The following is a 26,037-nucleotide window of genomic DNA, read 5'->3' as shown; positions in this document are numbered from 1 at the left end:
TCATGAGGCTGAAATCATTATTGGTGATAGGTTGCACACGCAGACTACTGATGTCTGTTTTGCATCTCTTGCTCTCTGGGTCATCCACAATCTCAGTTTTTCAAAGTGTGTAATGTTCTCTGATTTAAATGATGATCTGTGATTTCTTTGGCTTAAGGGAGGTTCTGCTGAAGAAATTTCCTTTCTGACTGCTGATTGGCACCTTCTGGTCTTAAGAGTCAAGTAGGGCACTGAGAAGTTGCAGGGCTTGACCCCAGATCGAGCCTAATTCTTCATACCCTGTATGCCTTTCCTGCCTCTGTCAGGAATACAGGGGTTTGTGTCAGGAAGTAGCTAGAGATAGTTGGAAATATTGTCTGCTGTCCCTAGTGCAGTCCAGCATGCTGTCTTTGTCCTGTCTAGTTCTAGTTATTCATCCTCACTCCCTGTCCCAGTTACACATTCTGATAGGCTAATTCACTGGACTGTCTATCCAACTCAGTGTTATAGTCTGGTGTAATGTAATGCCAAGCAAAAGCGACTTCCCAAGGTTCAGAATACCAGCATAGGTGCTCTCCATTTTATTCAGTGACAAAGTAAGAACAGAGAAGATCAAAATATGACATCATTCAAAATACTACATTTACTATTTAAATAATCTCCAAGTACTACCCCACCCCAGGACTTTCCATTCATTCAATCAATTACAAAGTCCCCGTTCTAAATACTACTCCACCCCAAGGCTGTACCTTCATTTAGTCCACCACAAAGCCCCTGTTCTCAAATGGAGATTAGTTTCCAAACATAAGTAAAATACCTTCATTTGTTCAATCACAGAACACAAAAAGGTCAAAAGTTCCCCACCCCTGGATCACAATTGAATCTACCCCAGAGTTATATCAAGTTTAAGCACAGCACTTAATACCCAAATGGAGGTCTTTTCTTCATCTTGACAGGAGGCAAGTTCTCAGCAATCTTAGTTCCTGGGGAGACAAGGCTTAGCAAGGCCACAAGACACATTGCCAGTCTCTTCATCAATTCATCCTCTGTCTGCAAAACAATCCTAGAACCCCTGAACACATTAGCAAAACCCTCTCCCAGGATTTCTGTAAACACACAACAAGAAAATCCTTCTTCAGGGCTTCTGAACCAACAGAAAGGTTCCCAGACCCCTGCAACAACAGCACTGTCCTTCACCAGTGGACAGCATTCACTCTCTGTCTGCAGGACAGTCTCAGTAGCTCTGAACCAACAGAAAGGTTCCCAGACCCCTGCAACAACAGCACTGTCCTTCACCATTGGACAGCATTCACTCTCTGTCTGCAGGACAGTCTCAGGAGCTCTTAGCCAACAGCCAGGTTCCAGGACTTCTTCAACAGGACTGTCTTTCGCCAGTGGACAAATCTGGCAAAACAACATCAAAACAGACAAAGTACCAGCAAAACAGCCATGTCTCCTCAGTCCTTGGCAGCTCCGGGGGCAGGTCTCAAAAGTCCAGGGCTATTCAAAGTGGCCCTCTGCAATCCTCTCAGTCTCTCTCTGCCTCCAGGAGGGTGCTGCTTCCAAAAAGTTCTTCTGCCTCTCTCCTGTGTCTCTCCAAATCTACCGTCTCTCCAAAATTACCGTCACCAGCTCCTCCCAGTTCAGGACTCTCTTTTCACATCAACAAGTCCATCCCACAGGTGGGATTAACAAGCTCTGGGTTTTAACACAATCAATTTGAAAACCAAGCCAATACAGGGGGATCTTTATATTCCATTACTATCACATCTGGACAACTCTTTTAATCCATTTGGTTTTCCTTTGTAGATACTGACACTGATCTATTGGGTTCCATGATTATCTTTGAGGAAACCCTAAAACAATTCTAGGGCTTACTGGGCACTGTGCCTAGTATATAATAAGAGCTTAATAAATGCTTGGTACCCACCTACCTACTTTACTGCAGGATGATAAGATACTTTATCTGAGGAAATCCCTCTTCAGCTGGACTTTTCCATGACTATCAAATACCTCTAGGCAAATTTTGTCTTACACCTTTCAATACTGACAATCAGAATTGAATTTTGAACAGTTTTCTCTTGTTGCTTCTATCAGCATATCCTTTGTGTATTTAATATATAAATGGAAAAAGGCAGGATATTAAGGCAAAGCTTTGTTTTACTAAGTAAAATTTTTGGGAAAGGAGGGGGTGGGAGAAATAAATTCAGTTGCATTCTATATTTTTCATGTATTCCACTCACTTCCAAGATGTTAAAGAAATGAGAAAGTAAGGATAATCAATAATTACTGCTGGTTCTCATCACTTCTTTTAAAAAATATTATGCTTTTTTTTTTTTTTTTTGCATTAGTAACTTTTCTTCTTTGCAGTCTTGGACATTGGACCCTTGGTGCCTTCAGAATTACTGTCCCCAACACCTCTTTGTCTGCTTCAAGCCATTCTTTCTGACTTGTCAATTCTACCTGGCACTAATGTCTTAGTCTAAATGTGACAGTCCCACCATTGTTGATAATAGGTCACTCTTGAAATGCTGCCACATCTGTTCCATTTTGTATCTCTTGGATGACCTTCCAGTTTCAGGTATAGATGTGCTTGGATCTGGCTCAGTTGGGTTTCACAGCAAACTCAGTGCAGACTGATTTGGCAGAGCCATTGTCTTCCATGATGTTTCTACAGATCTTAATCGTTTTTGTTTTGCCTAACATGTCTTCCTGTTTAGCAAGGAAGGTGTTCATGGGAATTTCTGGGTGCTTTTGTCTGCCTTATAGTAGTGACTGCTTTAAGAAATGGTGATAATCAAAATCAATGTCTTTATCCTTATTTACTTAACATTTTTGAACATCAGTAGTTTTTTTTTTTAAATAAGTCAAGTTGGAACTGTTATAATTCTGCGGTATCATCTTCTCATGTTTATCTTTCTAATCATTGTTGATTTTGATTGCATGCATCCTGAAACGACTCCCATATCATTAACTTGTCATTTCCTGACGTAATAGTAAATATCATTTCTTGGTGTTGTTTCCTTGCCAAGTCCTTAATGATTCTTTAAGAAAGTGTTCGTGTTGGTCAGGTTTGAGTCTTCTAAGTGGTTTGCAAGCTTTTAGTCTCATTTCTTTATGCTGGATCAATTTTCCAAATTTTTTTCCTTTCCCCCTTCCTCTCCCACAATAATACCTACCTGCACTTTATTATGGACTTGAGAATACACTGCAATGGAGGCAGCAAAGCCCGGGACATAAATAGGGAAAAGTGAAAGGCACAGCTTTCCTAGAGCACACAAGGCGTTTTCATATTAGAAATAGTACAAGTAAGGCCAGAGGGAGCAGGTTTGAGACACTGGAAACCCTCCAATGCCAGGCTATGGTATTCACATCTTATGCATTTGACAGGGGAGGGTTTGAAGTCAGAGATACCATTTAGAAGCCTGTTGTAGTAACCCAGACAGTAATTGATAGGGCCTGGACTAGCGGTGGCAGCAGGAGGGGTGGATACAGAAAACATATGAAAACAGCTGCAACTTCTGTCCTCCACTCCCAGAAAGCTTGCTTCCCCTGTCCTTAGTAAAGTCGCCTCTCTTTCCCAGTTGGTCTAACAAGTGTTCTCATGCTCCCTCTTCTCAAATAGCCTTCATAGAGTTTGCTGCTGCCAACTTAGACAAGATGTTGGTATGCTTAGCACATACTGACAACAAAGGAGAGCTTTGGTGCAGTCAGCCAAACATTTTGGTACTTGTAAACTGAGGTTCTTTTGTTGAAATAACATGAAAAAGAAATTAGGGCCTTAGGCAAGAATGCTATTATTGTAATTACTAATTGCAACTCATGAAGCTAAACCTAGCAGGTGCTCTTGCAACACAGCATTGAGGCAGATTGTGGGTAACAGGTCGTCATGGCGTACTTGAGTCTGGTGGTGGTTGGTGATGCTAGTGTCCGAACTAGCTTGGCTCCTGCCCTCAGCTACTGCATTTGCAGGTTGGCATCACAAGTGGTGTGCTGCTCTCAGTACTCTTAAGAGAGGCTTTAATTATTCATGAAAGAAAGCTGTGGGAAAACTAATTCCATAAATCTCTGCTTTTATACAGTCATTTGCCTGCTTGGATTTGTTTTAGAAATGGCTTTCTAAATCACTTCCTGTGCTTTACCACCCACATTGCATTTGGAACTTTGCCGTTAGTGAATGAAAGCATACTATTGAGTTATAGAAAGGTACTGCATTCCTCTGGCCTAAAGGATTTTCAAAGAAACAAAAAGACAACTTAGCTCCTTCTCACTGGATAGAAAGTTTAATTTCTTATACATGTCTCCTTGAACACTTCCCTTACCCACCTTTTGATGTCAGATTTTGAGTGTTTGTGGTGACTATTGATCTGTGATCCTTGAGTAAAATGAGAAATGGAACTGTCAGACCTGTGTCTAGGAACTAAGACATGTCATTTCTAGTCTTACCACTAATTCTATAACCTAGAATCTCTTGGGAATCCCCCCCGTGGCACCTCTCAGTACTTAGAGATCTCCAGTAAAGGGAGACTCAGTCCCTCCTAAGGTATCCTCTTCTGCTTTGAGACTACCCTTTAATGCTTTTTTCCCCTACATAGAGCCGAAATCAGCCTCTCCCACTTCTGCTTATTGTTCTTACATCAGGCAGAACATGGAGACAGGCAGCAGGCTTCCCTCAGGGCTGTTCTGCAGGCATCTCAGTATGCCAATACCAGAACAAGTGATCTTTCCTCCAAAACCTGGCTCTGTTGTAACCCCCTTATTTCTATGGAGACTATCACCATTCTTCAGGATCAGAGACTGGCAGCCTCCGTCCGGGTCATCCTCAACCCGTCCCTCTCCATCACATGTCCCTTTCTTTCTCCTCATTCAGCTACCACTTTGTTCATCCCTTTTCCCCTTCAGCCCTCCATCTTCAGTTACCAAAGTATAAGTCTGACCAGGTCCCTTCTCTGCTTGGTGGGGCTCCACTGGCTCTAGAATCAAATATAGACTTTTCTATTTGACATAAGGGCCCTCTATAACTTGGGCCTCAATCTACTTTTTCAGCACTATCATATATTCCTCCCCTTTCTCTACTTTATGGCTTTCTTCTTGTTTTTTGTTTTTTCATTTTCTCATTATGAAATGAAAGTCATTTCCCCTTTTTATTCAAGGAGTTTCAGAAGTCATTGAACAGTTAGTGATTTCAAGTTTTTCAAGAACATTTAATGTTTTGCATTATCTCATGTATTCTTTTTTTTTTTTTTTTTGCCTTTTGGAGGGCAATTGGGGTTAAGTAACTTGCCCAAGGTTACAAAAACTACAGCTAGTTTGTGTGTGTGTGTGTGTGTGTGTGTGTGTGTGTGTGTGTGTGTGTTCAGTGTCTGAGGCCAGATCCGAACTCCAGTCCTCCTGACTCCAGGGCTGGCGCTTTACTCACTGCGCCACCTAGCCGTCGCATCTCATGTATTCTTCATGCCCTTCCTCTCACATGACCCTTTCCCCTCCCCATGAATCCTCAAATTCTGCCAAGTATCATGCAAGTATCTCCTTCGTGCTAAAGGCATATGTGAAAGCACTCTGAAAACTCAGAAGGGCCATACAAGTGCACATCACTTTGATTTGTTACAGCTTGCTGTAATGGAAAAGCTTATCTTTAAAAAATTCCCCCCAGTTTCATTTCTGGAAATCTTGGGGTGAGATCTTGCAACCCTCAGCAAACAGTAAAGCAGTCTACCAATTGCTGTGGAGGAAAAAGTCATGTCCTTATGTGGAGGGAAAGGAAATCAAGCTTTCCTTTTCAGATTGGCTGTGGATGGCTGCCAAGTTTAGTAACAAGCCATGGAGATTAGCAGTGCTAAGGATCTCAAGCTTGATTGATCTGTTACAGGAAAATAAAGGTTTTTTCCTTTATCTGACTTTAGTGTGAAATGTTAGTAGCCTTAATCCGATGTTAAATCAGCTATTTCAGATACATAACAATTTTAGAGCATTTATTGAGCTGCTGCAATCTGAGCACTTTCCTGATAGGGATTCTAAAAAACAGTACCACCAGGACCTGTCCTTGAAGCACTTACCTAGATAAGACAATTTTTGTGCAAGTCTGTGTTTATCATGGTTCCATGTGTAGAATAAGAAGCATATACTGTGACTATACAGAGCGTTAAGGGAATGAAAAATAAAAGTAAGATCAGAATGGGAAAGGGTTAAGCAGGGAATGTCTAGGTTTGGGGGCAGTGGAATTAATAATGCCTATTAAATGGAAGCACCGTGAAGATGGGTTTTTGTGCTTTGGGCATCTTCCCCAGCTTAATGAGGTGGCAGGTTAGTGAATCCTTACTGAATGCACTATTGGAAGGTGCCAAGTCCACAGTAGATGAGCCAAACAGTAACTATTTTTGGATTTTTGTTTGAAAGAGTTGTTACCTCCACATCAGGTATCCCTGGGCTTCTTTTAAAGAACAAAAGCAGCCAGAACTGTGATGAGGTGAGCTAAAGAAATTAACTTGTCACCCTGGATAATTATTTAGCTTTGTCTTTACATAGTGTGGCCTCTTCCTCTGGTTTGTTTTAGAAGCTGAGTCTGGTCAGTGGACCATCTGTGCTCCTTCAGGAGCACCCAGAGAGCCTGACTCAGTTCTCTGCTTTTTGTCTCTCTCTCCATAGCTCTAGGTTTTCATATGTCCGTGTTATCGATTCTAGGCTCTGTTTTAAAGTAGCTTCTAAAAAGTGTATTCTAAAGGACCCGTTAATGTGACATTTTCCAAAGGCTATCAGAGTATCTAGGCCCCATGACATTGCAGGGGAACAGCAGGTTAATTGTGTGCTTAGCATACCATGCACTGAACTGCTCAGCTCTCTCCTTGTCACTTTAAATGAAAAGAAGATGAACTTAACTCCAGAGTTGAAGGAATGACTCTGAAAGCTGAGATTTCCTTGAACAACTTGTTCCTTCCTATCCTATGTACCTCCCAATAGCTGTGGAAATGATCCCAAGAAAAAACCATTCTGAATTAACAAAATATTAAATGTTAGGATTTTCTTTAGTTAGAATACAAGTTTTAGATCTACCATAAGTAGAACTGGTCCATTTGGGTACCTTATGCATGCCTGAGAAAGCTTCAATTCTAATATACTGTTTATGATACAGTAACGCCTGACTCACTATCCCTCCTTTCTCAAGGATGTGTCTACTCAGCTCATTGGTCTCTGCCCTTAGACTAGAGATGTTGATGTTTTCTCAGATACTCTTGACTTTCCAGTTCCTCATTCTCCCCAATCCCAACCTCAACCCTGGATTGTTCCCACCATCTGCTTCTTCCACCTCTGCTCACAGGCAACTGAACAGAACTAGAGGAAGTCATCAAAGTCACCAAACCTTACTGAGTATCAAATACAAATCTGTTACTTAATCTCCACTATACATACTCACTATAACAAATGTTTCCTAGTTCTTTCTGCTGCACTGCCCACAGTGATTGTCCTCTTTTCTCTTGAAGCCTCTCCCATCACCCTTCTGCCCTCTTGGCAAAAGATGTTGATTTCCACCTTACTGAGAAAATTGAGGCTATTTACTATGGGTTCCACTTCTTGCCTGTTCTTCTCTTCAAGGGTTTAACCCCTTGATTTGGTCTCCCATTCCTTCTTTTTTTTTCTTCTTTCTCCAGTCTTCCTCCAGCCAACTCTGTTCTTTACCAAGGCCGACTCTTCTACTTACTTATACCCTTGATGCCATCTCCTACAGAAGATTTCCCCCTATTGTTGCCTTCAAACATGCTTTCCTTGAAAAAACTTTGACTTGATCTTAACATCCCCTCAAGCCATCTTCATAGTTCTTTTTTCTCAGTACTACTCCTTCAAAAAAAAGCCCATAACAATAATCCTATCTCCAGTCATTACCTTCATTTCCTCTCCTTGCTCACTTCCCAGCTCTTCTTTCTGGTTTCCAACATCTTCTGCTGAACTGAAAATGATTTTTCCATCATTACCAATCATCTCTTTGTTGCTGTATCCAATATGACCTTTTCTTAAAACTCATTCTTCACTTTTCTGTGACATTTGACATTCTTGATCACTCTCTCCTTTGGATACTCTCTTCTACTTGTCTGAACACTCCCCTGAATCATCATCTCATATCACTCTTTAATTATGGATGTGCCCCAAAGCTCTGTCCTGGGGCCTTTCTTTTATTTCTCTTTCACTGACCTCATAATTTCCATGGGTTCACTTATTTCTAGGCAGTTGACTCAGATATCTATAGAATATAAATTCCCTTGAAGGTAGGAACTGTTTTATTTGTCTTTGTATCCCCAGGACTTGGTATATTAATAAATGCTTGTTGCTTGATATGTGTTCAATTAAGCCTTAATTTTCTTATAGGATATTAATGCACATGCCTGTGTCACTGGTAAGCCCATCAGCCAAGGTGGTATCCATGGACGCATCTCTGCCACTGGTCGTGGTGTCTTCCATGGAATTGAAAACTTCATCAATGAGGCTTCTTACATGGGCCTTTTGGGAATGACTCCAGGGTTTGGAGATAAAACATTTGTTGTTCAGGTAATTATTTTTCTTTCTCTTATAGTTAGTTAAAATGTTTTCAGAAATATTACTTTTCATCCAAAGTAGGTAGTGTTTTAAAATTTTGCCTTAATAGGGATTAAAGAGAAGATTTTTGATATACTATAATAGTTTTTATAAAGTCAGTGATTCTAATGCTAGGTGTATACTTTTTCAATATGAACTGAGGAACCTAGTTTTCTTCAATGGTAAGGACTGGTTTAGATGTCTTTGTTATTCATAGAATGTTCCCAATCTTCTCTTCCCTATAATTCACCCCAAACTTTGTATCCAGAAATAACCAGCACCTTTTTAAGCAAGAGTCTAAAAAGTTTACTAAATAAGGAGATTGAGCAAATGAGAAATAATTCGTTATAAAATAGTGATAAATCTCTAATAGCTTATTGGAGCGTCAGGGGCATAATCATAACTGTTACCCCTTTATTCACCAGGGAATAATTGTTATATCTGGGAGAATGAGGATAATGCAGCCTGAGAATTGCATGTTGTTCTCTTGGTTATGTGATAAGTAGAAAACCAGGTACCACATCCCATTCTCAGTTAGAGGAAGCACGTTCTTAACTTGATGATCTGGAATGAATACATGGGGTCATTATGGTGAAGTGAGCTCTAGCAGGGCCTGCTCTGGAGCCCCAGTAGTCTCACTTTAGACCTCACCCTCAGAGGTGTTTCTGGTCTCTTCTCAGAAGTGCTCAGCCTAGCAGGGGCCATACATTCCATAAAATAGTGCATTTTAATCACTTTTTTTACCCTTCTCTCCCCCCTCCATGGGTATATGTGTGTGTGTAGGTTTTACTTGATTTTAGGTTACAGCTTACTTTGTACAAGTCATAAGGAAGACTCATCCCTTTTTTTTTTTTTTTTTTACAATTTAGTCAACTAGATGTGACACCTACTAGCTGTGTGATGTTCAATGTAACTGTTCAACGTGTCTGCTTCTATTTCTTTTTTGGAGGGGGGAAGTCAGGGCAATTAGGGGTAAGTGACTTGCCCAAGGTCACATGGCTAGTAAGTATTAAGTGTCTGAGGCCACATTTGAACTCAGGTCCTCCTGACTCCAGGGCTGGTGCTCTATTCACTGCGCCACCTAGCCGCCCTTGCTTCTATTTCTTTATCTTGACAATGCAGATGCTATCTGTGATAGTTGTGAGGTGGCTGTGAGATCAAATGAGCTAAAATCCTTGTTATTTGGGGGGAAGAGCACTGGATTTGAAGTGAGAAGACCTGGCCTGAAATTCTGGCTCTGACATGCACTTTGTATATGACCTTAAGCCAGTCCTGTATTCTCCTGAATAATGAGGGGGTGAGACTATGTTCTCAAATGGCACAGTTTCATTGCAGGCCCAAAGGGCGTGCCTAAATCTTCCCTTGTATTCCGAAGACCCCAAATGGTCAAGCTTTATACCTTTAGGCAAGAGGCAAATTCTGTGTTGTCATAGTTAATGGTGGTGGCATTGAGACTGCTTCCAAATGAAGGTATATCTTGGCAAAATAAGCCCTCCAACTCGAAGTGAGTTTGCAGTATGGTGTCGGGTAAACCGTGTGATGGTGCAGTGAGTGATGCAAATGGACTCTTAGCTGGGCAGGGGGCAAATGCTGCATAAATGTCTCTGCATGTACATATGTGTGTCATGAGCTGTCCTTTCTTCACAGGGGTTTGGCAATGTAGGCCTTCATTCGATGAGATACTTACATCGTTTTGGTGCTAAATGTGTTGGTGTTTCTGAATATGAGGGCGGCATATGGAATCCAGATGGCATCGACCCCAAGGAGCTAGAGGATTATAAATTGGTATGTCACCCTTGGGAATGATCTGTAAAATCTCTGAAAGAGTTTTCTGTCTCCATAATGTCCTTTGCAGGTGCTTCCTACTTAGAAAAAAAGGCTCAGACATTTATCATTGCATATAGAATCATTCTTATGTTTTGGGAGTGAGTGGTGCTCTTCACATGCTAATCACAGCATGGTAAAGTTCTAATGCAGCTGTTTACTCTGTTTTTCAACAACAGCAACATGGAACAATTATTGGCTTCCCCAAGGCAAAAGCCTATGAGGGAAGCATTTTGGAAGCAGAATGTGACATACTTATCCCTGCTGCCAGTGAGAAACAGTTGACGAAGTCCAACGCACCCAGAGTCAAAGCAAAGGTGAGGCTGTCCATGGAAAGGTTCAGTTGTATGCCACCCTCTTCCTTTCTCTCCCCCCCCCCCCCCATTTTTCAGCAATAGTGAATTATTGGTGGAATATCACATTCTACTGTCAGGGTCACTTAATGTCCGATTCATTTAGTTAAGCTGCTTTTTCCCCCCTCCTCTTTTATTCTCTGCTATAAAGGATCACTCTGGATTAGCATAGGAAAGGGTATATTTGTAAGTTGATGATATTAAAAACAAAAGATATGAACTAAATTTTTTCTTTTTAAGCAATCGGGGTTAAGTAACTTGCTTAAGGTTACACGGCCAGTTATTTCTGGCAGTGGTGCTAAGTATCTGGGCCTGGATTTGATCCCCAGGTCATTCCAACACTGGAACCGGTGCTCTTACTCGCTGAGCCACCTGGCCACCTCTAAGCAATCAGGGTTAAGTAACTTGCTCAAGGTTACATGGCCAGGTGTTTCTGGGTGGGTGCTATGTGTCTCAGCCCGGATTCGATCCCCAGGTCATCCGGACACTGGAGGCAGTACTCTTACTTGCTGTGCTACCTGGCCACCCTATGAACTAAATTTTTTAAAGGAAAGAAAATCCCATATTAGTTTGCTACTTCCCTTCTTCCCTCTTTCCTTCCCCCCAAAAAAAGGAAAGAAATCTTTGATTAGATATTATCAACATGGACTAAAATTAATGGCTTCATGAAAAGATTACATTTGGATTTTCTCAATAAAGCATTGTATGAGTGGTCATCCCAACACTTTATTTTTAAGGGCCTCTTCTTTGAAACATAAGAACATTGAAAGGGGTCTTGTTTTGTAAGAGGCAACCTTGAAAGAGTACTGTTAATCATTTAAAAGAATAGTAGGAGTTGAATAAAGTTCCCTCTTTGGTAGACTGTATGACAGTTGCCCCCTGACTCTCCTTTTTAGATCATTGCTGAAGGTGCCAATGGACCCACAACCCCAGAGGCTGACAAGATTTTCCTGGAGAGGAATATTTTGGTTGTACCTGTAAGTTGTTGTCATTGTTTTTAATAGATTCTAGCACTTTTACAAGTAGTGGGGATTGTCATGTCTACAAAGAGCAGGAGGAGGATTTGTACTAGAAGTTGGTAGGAATATGACTAACACAAACTTTTCTTTTACCTTTTAAAGATCTAGTTTAAGATTAACAGAAATTGCCATGGATTGTCAGGTTAGGTTACATTTTCCCTAAGTTTCTTCAGCTGAAATGAAGGTGCTGACTAGATGGCCTCTGAGGCCTGGTGCCATCTGGTATTATCCCATTGCTTCCATGCATAGAGCCAGGACCTGAAAAGGCCCTTTAATGTGGTTCTCTGGTGATGGGGACAGAAGCTGTATTCTGTACCAATGTTTCAGTGGACCCATGATAAGAAGAGGCCCTATCATAAGACTAGAAAACATCTGCACCTGCTGACTAGAGCAGAAAGGCTTGGCAGAGTCTTCACTGTGAAGATTCTATGGATATGAGGTGCAATATTGATGCTTTTAGAGAAATTCTGCTAACAAAAATTTAAAGCCTGTTTACAAAGGGTGAGGGATCTGTCCCTTTCAGCACTGGAATTCTTGTGCCATCTATCCATCTTTATTATGACTGCACTCTACATGCACAGATGAATTGCTAGTGTTTCATTTGTGATATATTTTTGTGCCTAGGATCTCTTCTTGAATGCTGGAGGTGTGACAGTGTCTTACTTTGAATGGCTCAAAAATCTCAACCATGTCAGCTATGGCCGTTTGACATTCAAATATGAAAGGGATTCTAACTACCACCTGCTAAGTAAGTTCTGAGAAGTCTTAGGGGCCAGTTAAGAGAGTTGTTAGAACACCAGTTGAGAGCATCATTAGGCTTTTCATACTTAATCTTCATGAAGCTGGAAAAATTTTGTTTACTCTGACCTGGACCTTTGAGGAAGACTGTTATTAAATTATGATCTTTTAAATATCAAATGCTATTAAATACATAATCTTTTAGGCTATGGAAGAGTCCTGCCTAAGGGATAGCTGGTACCCAGCTATGTTTAGAGGTTATGACCCAAGGAGTTTGAGAATAAAATGGCACCATCTTCTTGGAAGAGAACTGGGCCTCTGACTTGGGCCTTTCCTCATTTTTAGCCATCACCTTCTGCCAAGGGCCTTTGAAGTTCTCTGAAAGACTAACTTTTAGAGTTACTTGTGGAGATTTCTCATTAGGCTGAAGCAAGGCTATATATCTGCATTTGAACTTCTGAGTACATCTTCAATGAAGAATAACACTGGCCCTGAAGGTGGTTCTAAGAATAAGGATTTGCTGTTACTTTGTCACATCTGAAGTTTGGATCAAAATGTTTATTTTCACTTGTTTCCATTGACTCTTCCCACTTGGCATTTGCCTTTTAACAAACTACACTTGCTCTAAGATACTCTTGGTGTCATGGGTATTATGGAAACAAAACAATAATCTAAGTTCATATTTGAATAGAAACTTGTTAAATGTTAAAAAAGTCTCCTTTCTAACATAATATCATATGTGTAAGGACTTTTGAATTTCCATGTTGGGTTTTAGTTATGTCATTCATTGTTCAGTTTTCTCCCACTTCTCTATTCTATTTATTCTTGACTTCCTTTTTTTCTCCAGTGTCTGTTCAAGAAAGTTTAGAAAGAAAGTTTGGCAAGCATGGTGGTGCTATTCCAGTTGTACCCACAGCGGAATTCCAGGACAGGATATCAGTGAGTAACTGCAGCAGGATCATCCTTTTTGCATTGATTATTCTTGGTACTTAGGCCTAGTGAACTAGAATTATGTTCTAGATTAATTCAGATGACAATAGTTTTGATATGCTCAGATATTTTATACCTGCTACCTGAGTGTTTTAAATGGAGTGAGCCCTCTAGTCCCATATTTCTAATGGCTGATCTTAATGGAATTATGAATGATCTTTGTACAAACAAAATAGATTCTATTTTTAACTTTCCAAAATGAAAACTTTTTTTCTGTTAGCTCAATACTTCTAGTATTTTTTTTTTTTTTTGGTTTTGTTTTTTGCTTTTTGGAGGGAAGTTGGGGTTAAGTGACTTGCCCAAGGTCACATGGCTAGTTTTTGTGTTAAGTGTCTGAGGCCAGATTTGAATTCAGGTCCTCCTGACTCCAGGGCCAGTACTTCTATTCACTGTGCCACCTAACTGCCCCAATACTTGTAGTATTTGTACATTGATTAGGGACTGGACTTGTGATATCATTGGTCTAGCAAACTCTTGGGTGAAGGAACTCCCTCTACCTGTACAGGCTGGCCCCTTCTATGATGAGAGTTGCCTAGAACTGTGATGTTAAGTGACTTGCCTAGGGTCACACAGCCACTGCTCTTCCAGCCAGGTGTTTCTGGTTTCTGAGGCCAGCTCCATTGACTTTTCAACATTGCCTCCTGTGGCACATGTTAATTACTGAAATAAAAAAGACATTTGCATTTTATCACTTCAGTCTAGTTGAAAGTCTCTATAGCAAATAGCACTGGTGTGTACTATTAAAACTGAGGAATTAAAGGTGCAAATAGTAGTGGTCTGCTTTTTTTCTCAGATGAAAAAGGTGATGTTTTGGGGAGGCTAGGTGGCACAGTGAATAGAGCACCAGCCCTGGAGTCAGAAGGATCTGAGTTCAAATGTGGCTTTAGATACTTAACAGATACTTAACACTTACTAGCCATGTGACCTTGGCCAAGTCACTTAACCCCAATTGCCCTGCCTTACCCCCCTCCAAAATTAAAAAAAAAGAAAAAGGAGTTTTTATCTTCCATATAGTATGATTAAACTCTCAAAGACTGTTTTTTTCTGTATAAACTGGTGACCAAAATTTAACCATTGTAGATTGAGATCCATTAACTTCAGTTGTTCTCCAATTTAAAAAGAAATTGAGAAAATTCTTGCACTGGAAACTATTTTGAAAGAATATTATCATTAATTATTTATATGATCATAGCAAATCACTTTACCTTCCTCCCCTCTCCCTCCCCAAGCCTAAGTATTTCAGTCGCCTAAAGTCATTGGACTGTTTGACTTTAAGATGGTATAAAATGGACCTTGAGCCTAACAACAGCCTCTCCTGTAGTCAGAGAAGCCGGGTGGCAGAGCTGAGTCACTGAACCTGTCACGAGGCCTTGGGACAAGTTCTCCTTCTCCCACTTGGCCCAGACCACGTATCCAGAATGTCTGCTTCTGAACCTTGGTTCTCTGACCTATGCATTGAGGCTAATTGTTACCTGTAGTTATAGGGTCACTGCAGATCTGCGGACACAGGTGAAAATACCTTGTGAACCAATAAGAGTTATAGCTGGGGGAGCTCCTTCCTCTCCTCTTTCTGTCCCTTGGTAGACAGGCCTGAGACTGAGAGCACCAGGGCCAGCGTCAGGATCACTCCCAAAGCTGGTGCCCTGGTCACTGCCTCCTACTTGGTAAAGCAGCACTATGTGTGTTGTCACAGAATTTCCACGTCAGGTAGTGAGACATGCATTCGCTCTACATGTGCTTCTCTTGAATGGTGGCCCTATTTAAAGGGACATTTGTCTTCAGATAGGACAGAACGTATGTGTCACAGCTTCTTCTGTTGGTAGTTTGGAGAGTTATGGAGATGGCCTTCAAGCTTGAGGAGCCTTCTTCCCAAAACCACATTACAAAAATCCCCCTGACTTTTGCAGAAATACTGGTGAATGACCAAATTGCAGTCAAGACTTCCCCCCGCCAATAAACATATTGATTTGATTAAAAACATACTTTTATGGCAGTTTTTTAGTTATGTATTTTCATAACCAAGTATTGAGCCATACAACTGTCCTAGTGTACTTACAGGCGAACGCCAATTGTTTTCGCCGGCAGCAGGGAAACAAAAGGGCAACAAAAGAGTAATTTTATAAAATTCATTTTCTGTCTTTGTAGGGAGCATCTGAGAAGGACATCGTACACTCCGGGTTAGCATATACGATGGAGCGTTCTGCCCGGGTATGTATGCAGAAAGCAATACTGTTTTGTTTTCCACCAGTCATATCAAACGTAGCTCAAAAGTGTCTCACAGACACAGTCTTGCTTTAAATTGTTCCTTTAGATCCTATATTGACTTAGCCCTGAAATGTCAATGCCATTCATTAGGAAAAAAAATTATCTTGGGCATTGAAGTGATTTTGTTCTAGAACCAGGGTACATGTACCAGATACAGAAGAAACTGGTTGTAACCTCCAGACAGTGAAGATTCTAGATTCCCAGTCCTGTTTCAAATCCTGATGTTTGAATGTCACATTAGTTCTGGAGTGTGGAGAGTTACATGGGAACATTTGTCTACCTTGAGTCATAGGCTTTTGTTTATGGGGCTTTTTTGTTTTTATACTTCTTTTTTGGCCTAAATGAGAATGTCCATAATGCCTCCCGTGGGCTCTCAAGCACGGTAAAAATGTGTACAGGAATATCTCAAAGCCTAGTTTGCATAGAATTTAGTTATTTGCATTATGAGGCAGTTCAGTGGCACCAGGGGCCAGAGTGCTGGGCCTGGAGACAGGAAGACATCTCTCTAGAGTTAAAATCTGGCCTCAGACTAGCTGTGTGACCCTGGGCAAGTCACTTCATCGTGTCTGCCTCAGTTTCCTCATCTCTAACATGAGCTGTAGTAGGAAATGGCAAACTACTCCAGTATCTTTGCCAAGAAAACCCCAAGTGGGGCCATGAAACTGAACAACATCCATAGATTGATAAAGTTTCTTTACTTCAGTAACTATAGACTGTCATTCTGTGAAGCTGTTGTGTCATTAAACTAATTAAGGGTGAACAACAATAGGCTGGTGTATATCTTATTTGTTAATTGTGTGAACTTTTTAAGGCAAATGGCCAGGTTGCTTATTTTGACACATTGTCTACTTTGCATTTCAGCAAATTATGCGCACTGCCATGAAGTATAACCTGGGGCTGGACTTGAGAACTGCTGCTTATGTTAATGCAATCGAGAAAATCTTCAAAGTGTATAACGAAGCTGGTTTGACCATCACCTAGGCGGGTCAGCAGTGCTGGCCACCCTGGCATTCTCTTCACCTCCTGTTCTTCCTCCTCTTCCAGCCTATCACAAGTTTACATGTAACCACAGAAATACCTTTTCCCTCATGATTTACTGTAGTGGACACTTCCCAACCAGTTTCAGTCAAAATTAAACTTTTTTTTCTTTAAACTCAGACTCATGGGTCTAACGATAACTAGTTTGCTCAGTTGAGGGCCATTTGGTGTATTTTGCTGCTCAGTAAAATGCCTTCTTCATATGGGCATACCGCTGGCTCTTGAGGCTGCCTCCCCACCGCAGGAGGCCTCTCTGCCACAGCAGGGGAGCGGTCACCTCACTAACTACCCGCTCATTGCAATTTTGGTGAATGCTCTAACTTGCTTGAGACTTTCCAGAGGGCCTTATTATGACTAGTGTTACGTCACTGTCAGAAGTTAGAATGGCCATCCTGCAGGGAGTTAGATTGTTACTTTACATCAGCAGAATACCTCCATTTGACTTGTGGAATTATAGACTGTTTTCTCTTTAGTCAATGTTTTCCTCCCCTTTTAAGAAAAAACCATGCTGCTGTAATAGAATTGCCTTTAATCATTTATCAAACCTAACCTTGACTCAAGCAGTGAGATGCCTATAAATGTGGATGAAAGAAGCTAGTATTTTTATAACCTGAAAAGAACAGTATCGTTTATAGTTTATCAACTGTGTACAGTTATCTAGCAAAAACTAACATCCGGTTCATAATAGTCAAGTCCTCCTCTTTATTTCTTGACCAATGAATGGGGCTTGTTTTTCCTTTAACATTTAAAAATATTCTGAACTTTGCTAAATATAATCCTGACATACTCCTGTGAATTTAGTAATCTTAATCATAATAAAAATTAGGTGGGGTTTTTTGGTTTGTTTTGCTTTGAGATCTGATCAGATCTCAAATTGCTAGGTATTATGGTGCCTCGTTGAAAAATGAATCAAAATATGAAGTCTAACCAGAAACAATTTTGGCCTTGTCATTTGGGCCTTAGGTGGAGGCAATAAATAATGGCCAATGACTTGGTCTCTGGAAGTCTTTGTATTTTCTCTTTATTTAGAGACCTCACATTCTGAATATAATCAAGCCTAACAAAGTGGCCCTTGACACAAAATTGGGTCAGATCTGGTGGTTTTGTTTGGCTTTGGACAAGTTCACTTCTTTGGGGTTATTTGGGGAAGGCCTTTTGTCTAAGAGTCCCAATGAAGTGCCAGATATTATTTATATAGTGAAGGAATTTTCCGTCTCCCCTGTTTTTTTTAATGGGAAAAAAAAAATCACTGAAATTTCATGGTTTTTTTTTCTAACTACTTTGTAACTGTATGACTTAACAGGTTGATAAAAAGCGGTTATTAAAAGTTCATCTTTTTTCAAACCTACTGTTTCTTTTCCATGTTTTTTAAAAATTTCATATCTAATTGTATATTTCAATATATTCACCTAAGGCCACCTCAGTGTTTGGTGAGGCCCTACCTGGAACCCTGTAATTGTGAGAAGGCCCAGCCTCACTGTTCCCTCTTCAATACTGATTCATTCTCCTGGGCTTCCCTGCTTCCTTTCCCATCTTTCCACACCCCCCACCTTCCCAAGTTATCTCCCTGATGTCATTCCTCAATGATTAGTATAATTCACTCCATCATACCCCCCCATCCCAGCAATTCTGAAACCCTGGCTATCATTTTACAAAGACTTTCCCTGATCCCCCCAACATCCCATTTTGTGATCTAACTAGCCCTTCTATTGTACCCTCTGGAATTCTCATCTTGCTACTGTGTTTCAGCTGCTGCCTTCTTCCACCCTTGTGTCTTTATTCTATTGATTTCTTCCTGGAACCTCCACGTTGAAGAAGGGCCTAGACCAGCCAGCCTTCATTCTCCAGATTTGGCCACCACGCCTTGGTTTTAGTACCTTCACCCTCACAAAACCCTGTTTCCCTTCCTTATCAGCTCCCTTGTACATGGTGTCTTCTCTCTTTAGAGTGTAAATTCATTGAGAGAGGAATTGTCTGTTTTTGCTAGTTCTTAAGCATACCGGGTAGTGTGAATTGTGGACTGTAAAGACACAACCAAAAGTGTATCAGTTGAAACTAAAGTAACTAAAGATATGATTCCTAATAGTAGCCCTATGAATAAAATACCTTTTATGTTTTAAAGCTTCCCTGATCAAACTAAGATATGCTCTTCTGTAGATTGGTATGAGATGAATTAGTGGGAAAAAACCTCTAATAATACATTGTGAGATTACAATTTATACAAGTAACATTCTAATATAAATCCTGACCCTTAAAAGTTGTGTTCATACATCTGAGTTAAGAATGGTTTTAAACATAGAAAGGAATAATACAGTAATAAATACAGGTAAAATACGTAAAATCATAGACATCAAATTAAAAGGAGATAACTTTAACAATGTAGAATATATTGTGTTGACAATGTTCCCAGATCAGTTCCAAAAATGACTATTCTGGATGTTTTCTGATATAATTTGTAATATTTGAATCATGCCAAGCACCAAGAAGTTTGGCATGTATTTTGCCCAAAAACATTAGAATCAGAGCTAATATATGGTAAAAGAGTTACACAAATATATGTATATACCTAATCACATCTAAGTAACATTTGAGTTTTTAATGCTTTTAACTCATCACCTAAATAGAATACTAATGATTCTAATACATTGATCTTATACAAAAGATCCTTATCTATATTCTGTTGTGTCTTAAAGGCTACAGAAACATTTTATGAAAATTGGCTAGCATTGTGCAGTTTGGATTTCTTTGTAGAGAAATGCAGACACAGTGGTTGAAATTATCAATAATATTAGGGCAGTCTAATAACAAGAAATCTGACAATGACAAAATATTTTCCCCCTTTTTAAGAGATTAGAAATTTTCTGTAATGCCTATCCCCCTGACGTTAAATACCAAGCATGAGTCAAAATTAGTTGGAAAAAGCAAATGAAATATACATTGAGTAAGATCACAATTAATGTAAGTAATCCATACATAGGAGTCATACATAGATATGTGTCTCAGGACTGAAATCAGGATATAACCAGTTCAGATTGTATTGAAATCAGAGTGATCACAGCAAGAAACAGAAATCCTAGGGTAACGGGTTTCAGTTCTTTGGCTTGATACAATAAATGTACCATCTGCCCCCATGTGGCCACAGCTTTTTTGTGTAGTGGCTGCATTAAGAGACCTCCTCTTTATTCCCATGTTCTGTCTCTGTGATTGATTCTACTGCTGGAGCTCTTTCATCTTTTAGGATGATTTGGAGTACACATCCTGACATTTCTGTTCTGGGACACTCACTGGTCGTTCTATAGCTTCTGTGAAATATATAAGCACAGCCTTGCCCCCACAGTAATAGAGCCCCACATTACCTTTATTTTGGGGGAGTATGCACCTTTTCACATTGTTTTACTGCCAGTGTATACTCAATTTTAGTGATGCATAAAAAATTTAGGGTGTATAAGCATTAGCTAATTGCCTCTATGGTGTATTGGTCTAAATCCCCCCTTTATAATATAAACAGCTTTTAATATCTTGACCTGTGGACTTGTAAGGGTTATGCCTGTAATTAATTTTATTTGAAAATGATCACAGAAAGATTGAAATGATTTGCTAGTGTAGGTGAGAGCATTATCAGATTTCAATAGTTTGGGAATATCCATAGAAACAAAAGACTGTAACATATGGTTAATTACATTTTTACGGCTTCCCAGGTCTAAAGGGAAACTGGAGGAGTACTTAAGGGCAGTTTTTAGTGATCTGTCTAGCTTGTTCCCTAGTAACAGGGAATAGTTTACTTAGGTTATATGCGTTTTGATGAAAATAAGAGTGAGATAACAAAGCTCTATGAATATTTGGGGAAAAAAGAGTTGTAAAAAAACTAGAACTATTTGATCAAGGTCACATTATTTTGAGAAAGAGGTCCAAGAAGTAAAGAATGAGCTGTAATATAGGCTAAATAGGTTGTGACCCCTGTCTTATGAGAGTTAGTGAGTTCTGAAAAGTTAAAAAGATCTGTATTCTGTGTGTGTTTAAGCTTAGCAGTATTGATATGTTGTACACTGAATATTTGCTATCTGACACAATATTAAAGGGGGAAGAAAAAAATCATTTAACAGTAATATAGCTAAAAGCTTTGTATTCTAAGCAGAAGCAAAGTAAATAATAATAACTTTATACTTATTAGAATCAATGTAGTAGGTTATATTTCTAGTTTTAAGATTTATAAATGATCGGGGCAACTAGGTAGCAAAGTGAATAGAGCACTGGCCCTGGAGTCAGGAGGACCTGAGTTCAAATCCAGCTTCAGACACTTGACACAATTACTAGACATGTGACTTTGGGCAAGTCACTTAACCCCAATTGCCCTCCAGAAAGAAAAAAAAAAAAAAAAAGATTTCTAAATGATCATCAAACTTTTGTAAAAGAAAATAGTTAAAAAAAACTTATAACACTTTAGCTCTGTGTATATTTTAGAGCAAAAGCTCTAAAAAAATTTTTTTAAATTAAGTTGGTGTAAAATGTCTTTAAGTAACATAAATCCCCAAAGGATTATTAACAAACTAATTTTCTTAGTTGATTGCAGAATTCTTTAGATATTAAAAAGTGTTTTAGCCAGGAAAGGTATAGTAATTGAATCTGATCGCAGTACCTTAAAAGCTATTAAAATTAGAATCTTCTTAAGGTGAGCCTTAAGTAATTTGTAAAAATTTCTATACATGTTCTAATTCTTGAGGGAAAGTAATATTAAATTTCCCATAAAGTTAACACAAAAGAGTTCATATGTTTTACTGACTTCTTGCTTTGATCATAGAAAAAATATAGTCTTAAGTGCTTTTTTATCTTAAACAACAATTTTCACCAATCATAGCTCATAGCCAAATTACAGTTAAATTTATTCTCATGAAGCTGTAATAATAAAAGATTTATACTAGGTCCCTCATACTTAAGGGATAGCATTAACATTTTTCTTTCTCAAATTTAAACTTGTCCTGGTATAAAAGCCAATTGTTTGAAATCCTTTTTAATCTTTTGCAACTTCTTAGCAAGTTAGGTTCATTTAAAAACTACATAACTAAAACAAATTCCCAGGCTGAATGACCTTGCCGATTAGAAGCTTTTGCAGTTTTACAACATAAGGAAAATTGATATGGATTCTAAGCAGGAGAGACTGGGGGAAGGATTAATAGTGATGCCCCTGCTTAGCATACATGAAGAAGGAATGTTCTGAACGAGCAGAATAAGATTTTTACCAGTCTCCTTTCTACACACCATAATCAATGAACAACTTTAGGTTTTAGCATAAAAACAGTGAAGTAACTTAGGTAATAATTTTCATATCTTGTAGCCAAATTGTTTTAGCTGTAACTTCCTCTTAAACTACAGGTAAAGGTGTAAATACCAGGTTTTCTACATGGCAGATACAAACATAAGACGTAAATGACATAACTGTTTTTGCAGAAATTCTTTAATAGTTTCAACTTTATCTAACACTATGTCTGACTTAACAAATAATCCCTCAATTTTCACTATATAATTGAATTTTACTACAATTTAGGAAGACCAATAATAACACAATAACATTATAATATTAATTGTATATTTAAATCATTTGCAAAAATTATTGATAGTAAATTGGGCTTATTAAGTACAGAGGTTTTTCTCTTCTCATAGCTGCAGAGTCTGTATATTTAGAGGGTTAGGATGGAGAGGTTCATCTTGCTTATTTAGAAATGTGTGGCTGTTACTAGTGGGGTCCTTGATAAATTTAGTATGCCTCCTTCTTTTTGCCAGATAGGGGAAGGGAAATCAAATTCCCTTTTATTCTACAGCACTATATAATCTGATCTAGGATGAGAGGCTTGAATAAATTTTTGTAAAATGTTTTCAGCTAATTTTAACTTGTATATCAGTAAACTTTAGTGCTTTTTATTCCTAAAAATTTCTTAGAGTGGAAAGATTTTAACTTGCCATTTAGGGGGAGTGGGACTCTGGAAATCCCAGAGGTGCACCTTGTCTCTACTTCCCCAAAATTGGGGAGTTTGAAGCTTTCACCTTTTAAATGTTTCTTTATTAGATCTTAGCAATATTCCAGTTTGCCGTAGTGCCAAATAGTATAATAAATTCTGACTTATCTTTAGCATCAAGTTAGGAGTGACACTAATTCACACAATTCTTGCCTTTCCTACTGTCATCTTTTCTGCTAGACTTTGATTAAGGCCCCTTTAAAACCACACATACTTTGTTTCTTTCTAATTCTAACCTGACAGTTTTCCTATACTTTTGCCATAACCATCATATAATAAAATACTTTTTCTCCTTTTTACTCCTTCCCCTCCAGCCTGCCACTTGTGTTCTGGTGGGCAAGAAGGGAGGGGGAGTGAAAAAGATAATAACATTCCAAGGAAAGTCCAGCAGTCCAGCTGCATTTTAAATCTTGTAGAATGACAAAATACTCTCACACACTTTCACACAACGACACAAAACCAAAGCAGAATAGTTACAGAAAATAACAGAATGGATCCAAAAGCTCAGAGAATTGTAGGAGATCTGAAAAAATTAAAAGTTGTTTGGCACTCCAGAATGGTAACGGAGGCCAGGAAAGACTTACTTGATACTTTTCTTCTTCTCTGTTTCTAATAGAGACAGCTGCATCACACTGAATAGTTTGAGCTACCTTTGGCACTTTCCTTTCTGATGTTAAACATATCAGTAAAATATTCCATAAAAAAAAGGCAGAAATAGGGAAATGCTGGAGTCCTTCCTCCATAAATCTCTCCTCTGTCTCCTGACTGGCTCCCAATTCTCTTTTACTGTTCTTTTTAACAGTCTTAGATAGTTTTCTTGGTCTCTACTTTCACTTTGTACCTGTCCCATTTTCTCCTGATGGTACTGAGACCAGGTCCTTATCTTAATGTCCCTCATAGTCCCTCATCTAACACTAAGCCTGGTGACTCTTTTAGCCCTAAAACTGCTACAAGCTTTCTCTAGGGGGCCCAGTTCTTATTTAGCCCTAAAACTGCTATATCACTTCCTTAACCTCTTACCATGACGCTGGGGCCACTAAGGTGCATCTTCTGTGAGGATTTCTTCACTCCAGAGTCCCAAGAAAGCCACTTCCCTCAAACCTTCTTTCAGATCTCTGTTCCAGGCGCCAATTGTAGAGCTCACTCTAAGTGGTCTTTTATGCCAGCTCTCAAATGACTACTAGACTGTGGAAGTGCAAAAATAATCGTGGTCCAGGCGAGATTAATCAATGCAATCAATTCCTTTATTAATAACATAAGCAAGGTTTTTATAGAGTAATGAAACAAGGTAATTATAGGTCACTAAGTTTTCTTTTTTTCTTATTTTTTTTTTTTAAAGCAATTGGGGTTAAGTAACTTGCTCAAGGTTACACAGCTAGTTATTTTGTGTGGGTGCCAAGTATCTGAGGCTGGAACTGATCCTAGGTCTCCTGACTCCGGGGCCGGCGCTTTTACTCACTGCGCCACCTGGCCACCCCTAAACAGTCTGGAAAGATCTTTTTTTTTTGCTTTAAACAATCTGGAAAGATGGTCACAAAGTTTTCTAATACTGCTTTGTTCAGTTTCAAGATGCCAGACAGTGATGTCAAGTAGGCCTTGATGGTTATCAATGTCCTTGATGATTTCCAAGCCATATGAATAGTATCTAAAATATATGGGTGAGCTAACACCTTCTGGCTAAAATCCCAGAATTGGGCAGAGCTCTGGATCTCAGGATATCAGGCAGGCTCTGATTTAGAGCTGCATCACAGAGAAAACCAGGACTGGACAGTATGGACTGTCCACTGGAAAACCCAGAGCTAACTTAATCTAGGATCAGCCTGATTCCTGGATCAGGTATTTTGGCTCACTTCAGTCTTCCTTTTTGCTGGGCCTGGCACACACAGCAAGAGGTATATGCTTGTGTATTTGACATGTACTCTATGAGCCTGGACTCCCCAGTGATGGCACGGCATCCTTGGCCAGCATCGTTTACACTTTTCCCCCATGCACTTCCAGTCACTGAGAGTGGTGAAGGCATCCTACTCATTACCTAGCTTTTGCTACCTCTAGTATTCCCTCTGCTACCTTTCCGCCTTTTAGATTCATTCAACCCATACGTATTCCCCAATCAAGATTCTGGTATCTTACCTACTGACACTCTTAACTTTGTCAGTGCCTGGCTCATAATCATTATCTCCTGCCCTCGTAACAGGAGACTTTGACAATGTTGATATTCCCTCAAATACCCTAACTTCGCAGTTCCTTGACTTTTCTCATTTCCCATGACCTGTTCCTCCACCCCACCTCAGCTACATACTTAGTTCCACCTTAGATCTTGCTATCACTCAAATGCTCTACTTTCATATTCATAAACTGAAATTACAGATAAAATAACCCTTCATTCCATCTTTCCTTCTGTTTTTTGTCCCCATTGTGACCTCCGGTCCCTCAACCCCTCAGCCATCACCTCCTAGGCTGGCTATATTCTTGTCCCTTCCCCATCTTGACCCATTGGTGAAGCAGTTGAATTCTACACTGTCCTATTGTTTTCTTTCAAGGCACCTGCCTCCTTTTCCTATCAAAGATCTTGCCCTGGCAAACTCCAACCTCAGGTTACTCCCACCATATGTTACACATATACTTGAGAAGAAAGCGGGAGAAAATCACAAAACCATGACTGAGTGTACAGAAAATTTATATTAACATAATTCCAACCAGGCTCTCACTGCAGCAAAGCAACCCTTGGCTCCCCTGCCTCCATACTTTCCAACCATCCTCATATCCCATTTCTCTGATGCCTTCAAAGGTGGCCCTTCTCCTTGGTGAGGCAAACGCCTCTACACAAATGATCCCATTCCATCCCATCTTCTCAGATTACTCCTTCTGTCATCCCCTTCCACACCAATCTTCCATTTCTCCCTGATGGAGGCTCCCAGGCTCCTTTCCTGCTACCGACAACTGCCCATGTCTTCCCCCATCATTTGATCCGACCATCCCTGCTTGCTCTCATCCCACATGCTTTCTTTCAGGCTAAAGTCCTTGAGAAGACTCCAACAATTATGTCCCTGAAGTTCTCTCTCTCCCTCCCCCCGGCCTCTCTCTGTCTCTCTTTGCCTCTGTCTGTCTCTCTCTCAACCTCACAACTCCGCAGTCTAGCTTTGGATCACATCAACTCATTCAGCCCAAATTCCTCCCTTCAAAGTTAAGATCTAAATGCTAAATATAATTGCCTTTTCTAAATTCTTATCCTTTTTTATTTCTCTGTAGCCTTTG

At 39.6% G+C, this 26,037-nt stretch overlaps 2 protein-coding genes across 2 annotated transcripts in view; both read left to right on the top strand.

The window, feature by feature from the left end:
- The window catches only part of GLUD1 (glutamate dehydrogenase 1), a 42,773-nt gene extending 24,658 nt beyond the window's left edge, over positions 1–18,115 (top strand). The window contains exons 6-13 of the mRNA XM_069067198.1: positions 8,338–8,517; positions 10,192–10,329; positions 10,548–10,685; positions 11,618–11,698; positions 12,365–12,488; positions 13,326–13,417; positions 15,614–15,676; positions 16,595–18,115. Of these exons, the coding sequence (XP_068923299.1) occupies positions 8,338–8,517; positions 10,192–10,329; positions 10,548–10,685; positions 11,618–11,698; positions 12,365–12,488; positions 13,326–13,417; positions 15,614–15,676; positions 16,595–16,714 (936 nt within the window). The 3' untranslated portion in view covers positions 16,715–18,115. The remainder of the gene's footprint in view (positions 1–8,337; positions 8,518–10,191; positions 10,330–10,547; positions 10,686–11,617; positions 11,699–12,364; positions 12,489–13,325; positions 13,418–15,613; positions 15,677–16,594) is intronic.
- CPN1 (carboxypeptidase N subunit 1) overlaps positions 1–26,037 on the top strand; it is a 472,336-nt gene that overhangs the window by 269,066 nt on the left and 177,233 nt on the right. The window lies entirely within an intron of this gene.

This window comes from Petaurus breviceps, unplaced genomic scaffold (genome assembly GCF_028583685.1).
Source record: "Petaurus breviceps papuanus isolate PSGF00001 unplaced genomic scaffold, PetGlider_PUasm1.0 90740, whole genome shotgun sequence".
Lineage (NCBI taxonomy): Eukaryota > Metazoa > Chordata > Mammalia > Diprotodontia > Petauridae > Petaurus > Petaurus breviceps.
Note: the sequence above shows the minus strand (reverse complement) of the source record. Positions and strands in the feature narration are given on the sequence as shown.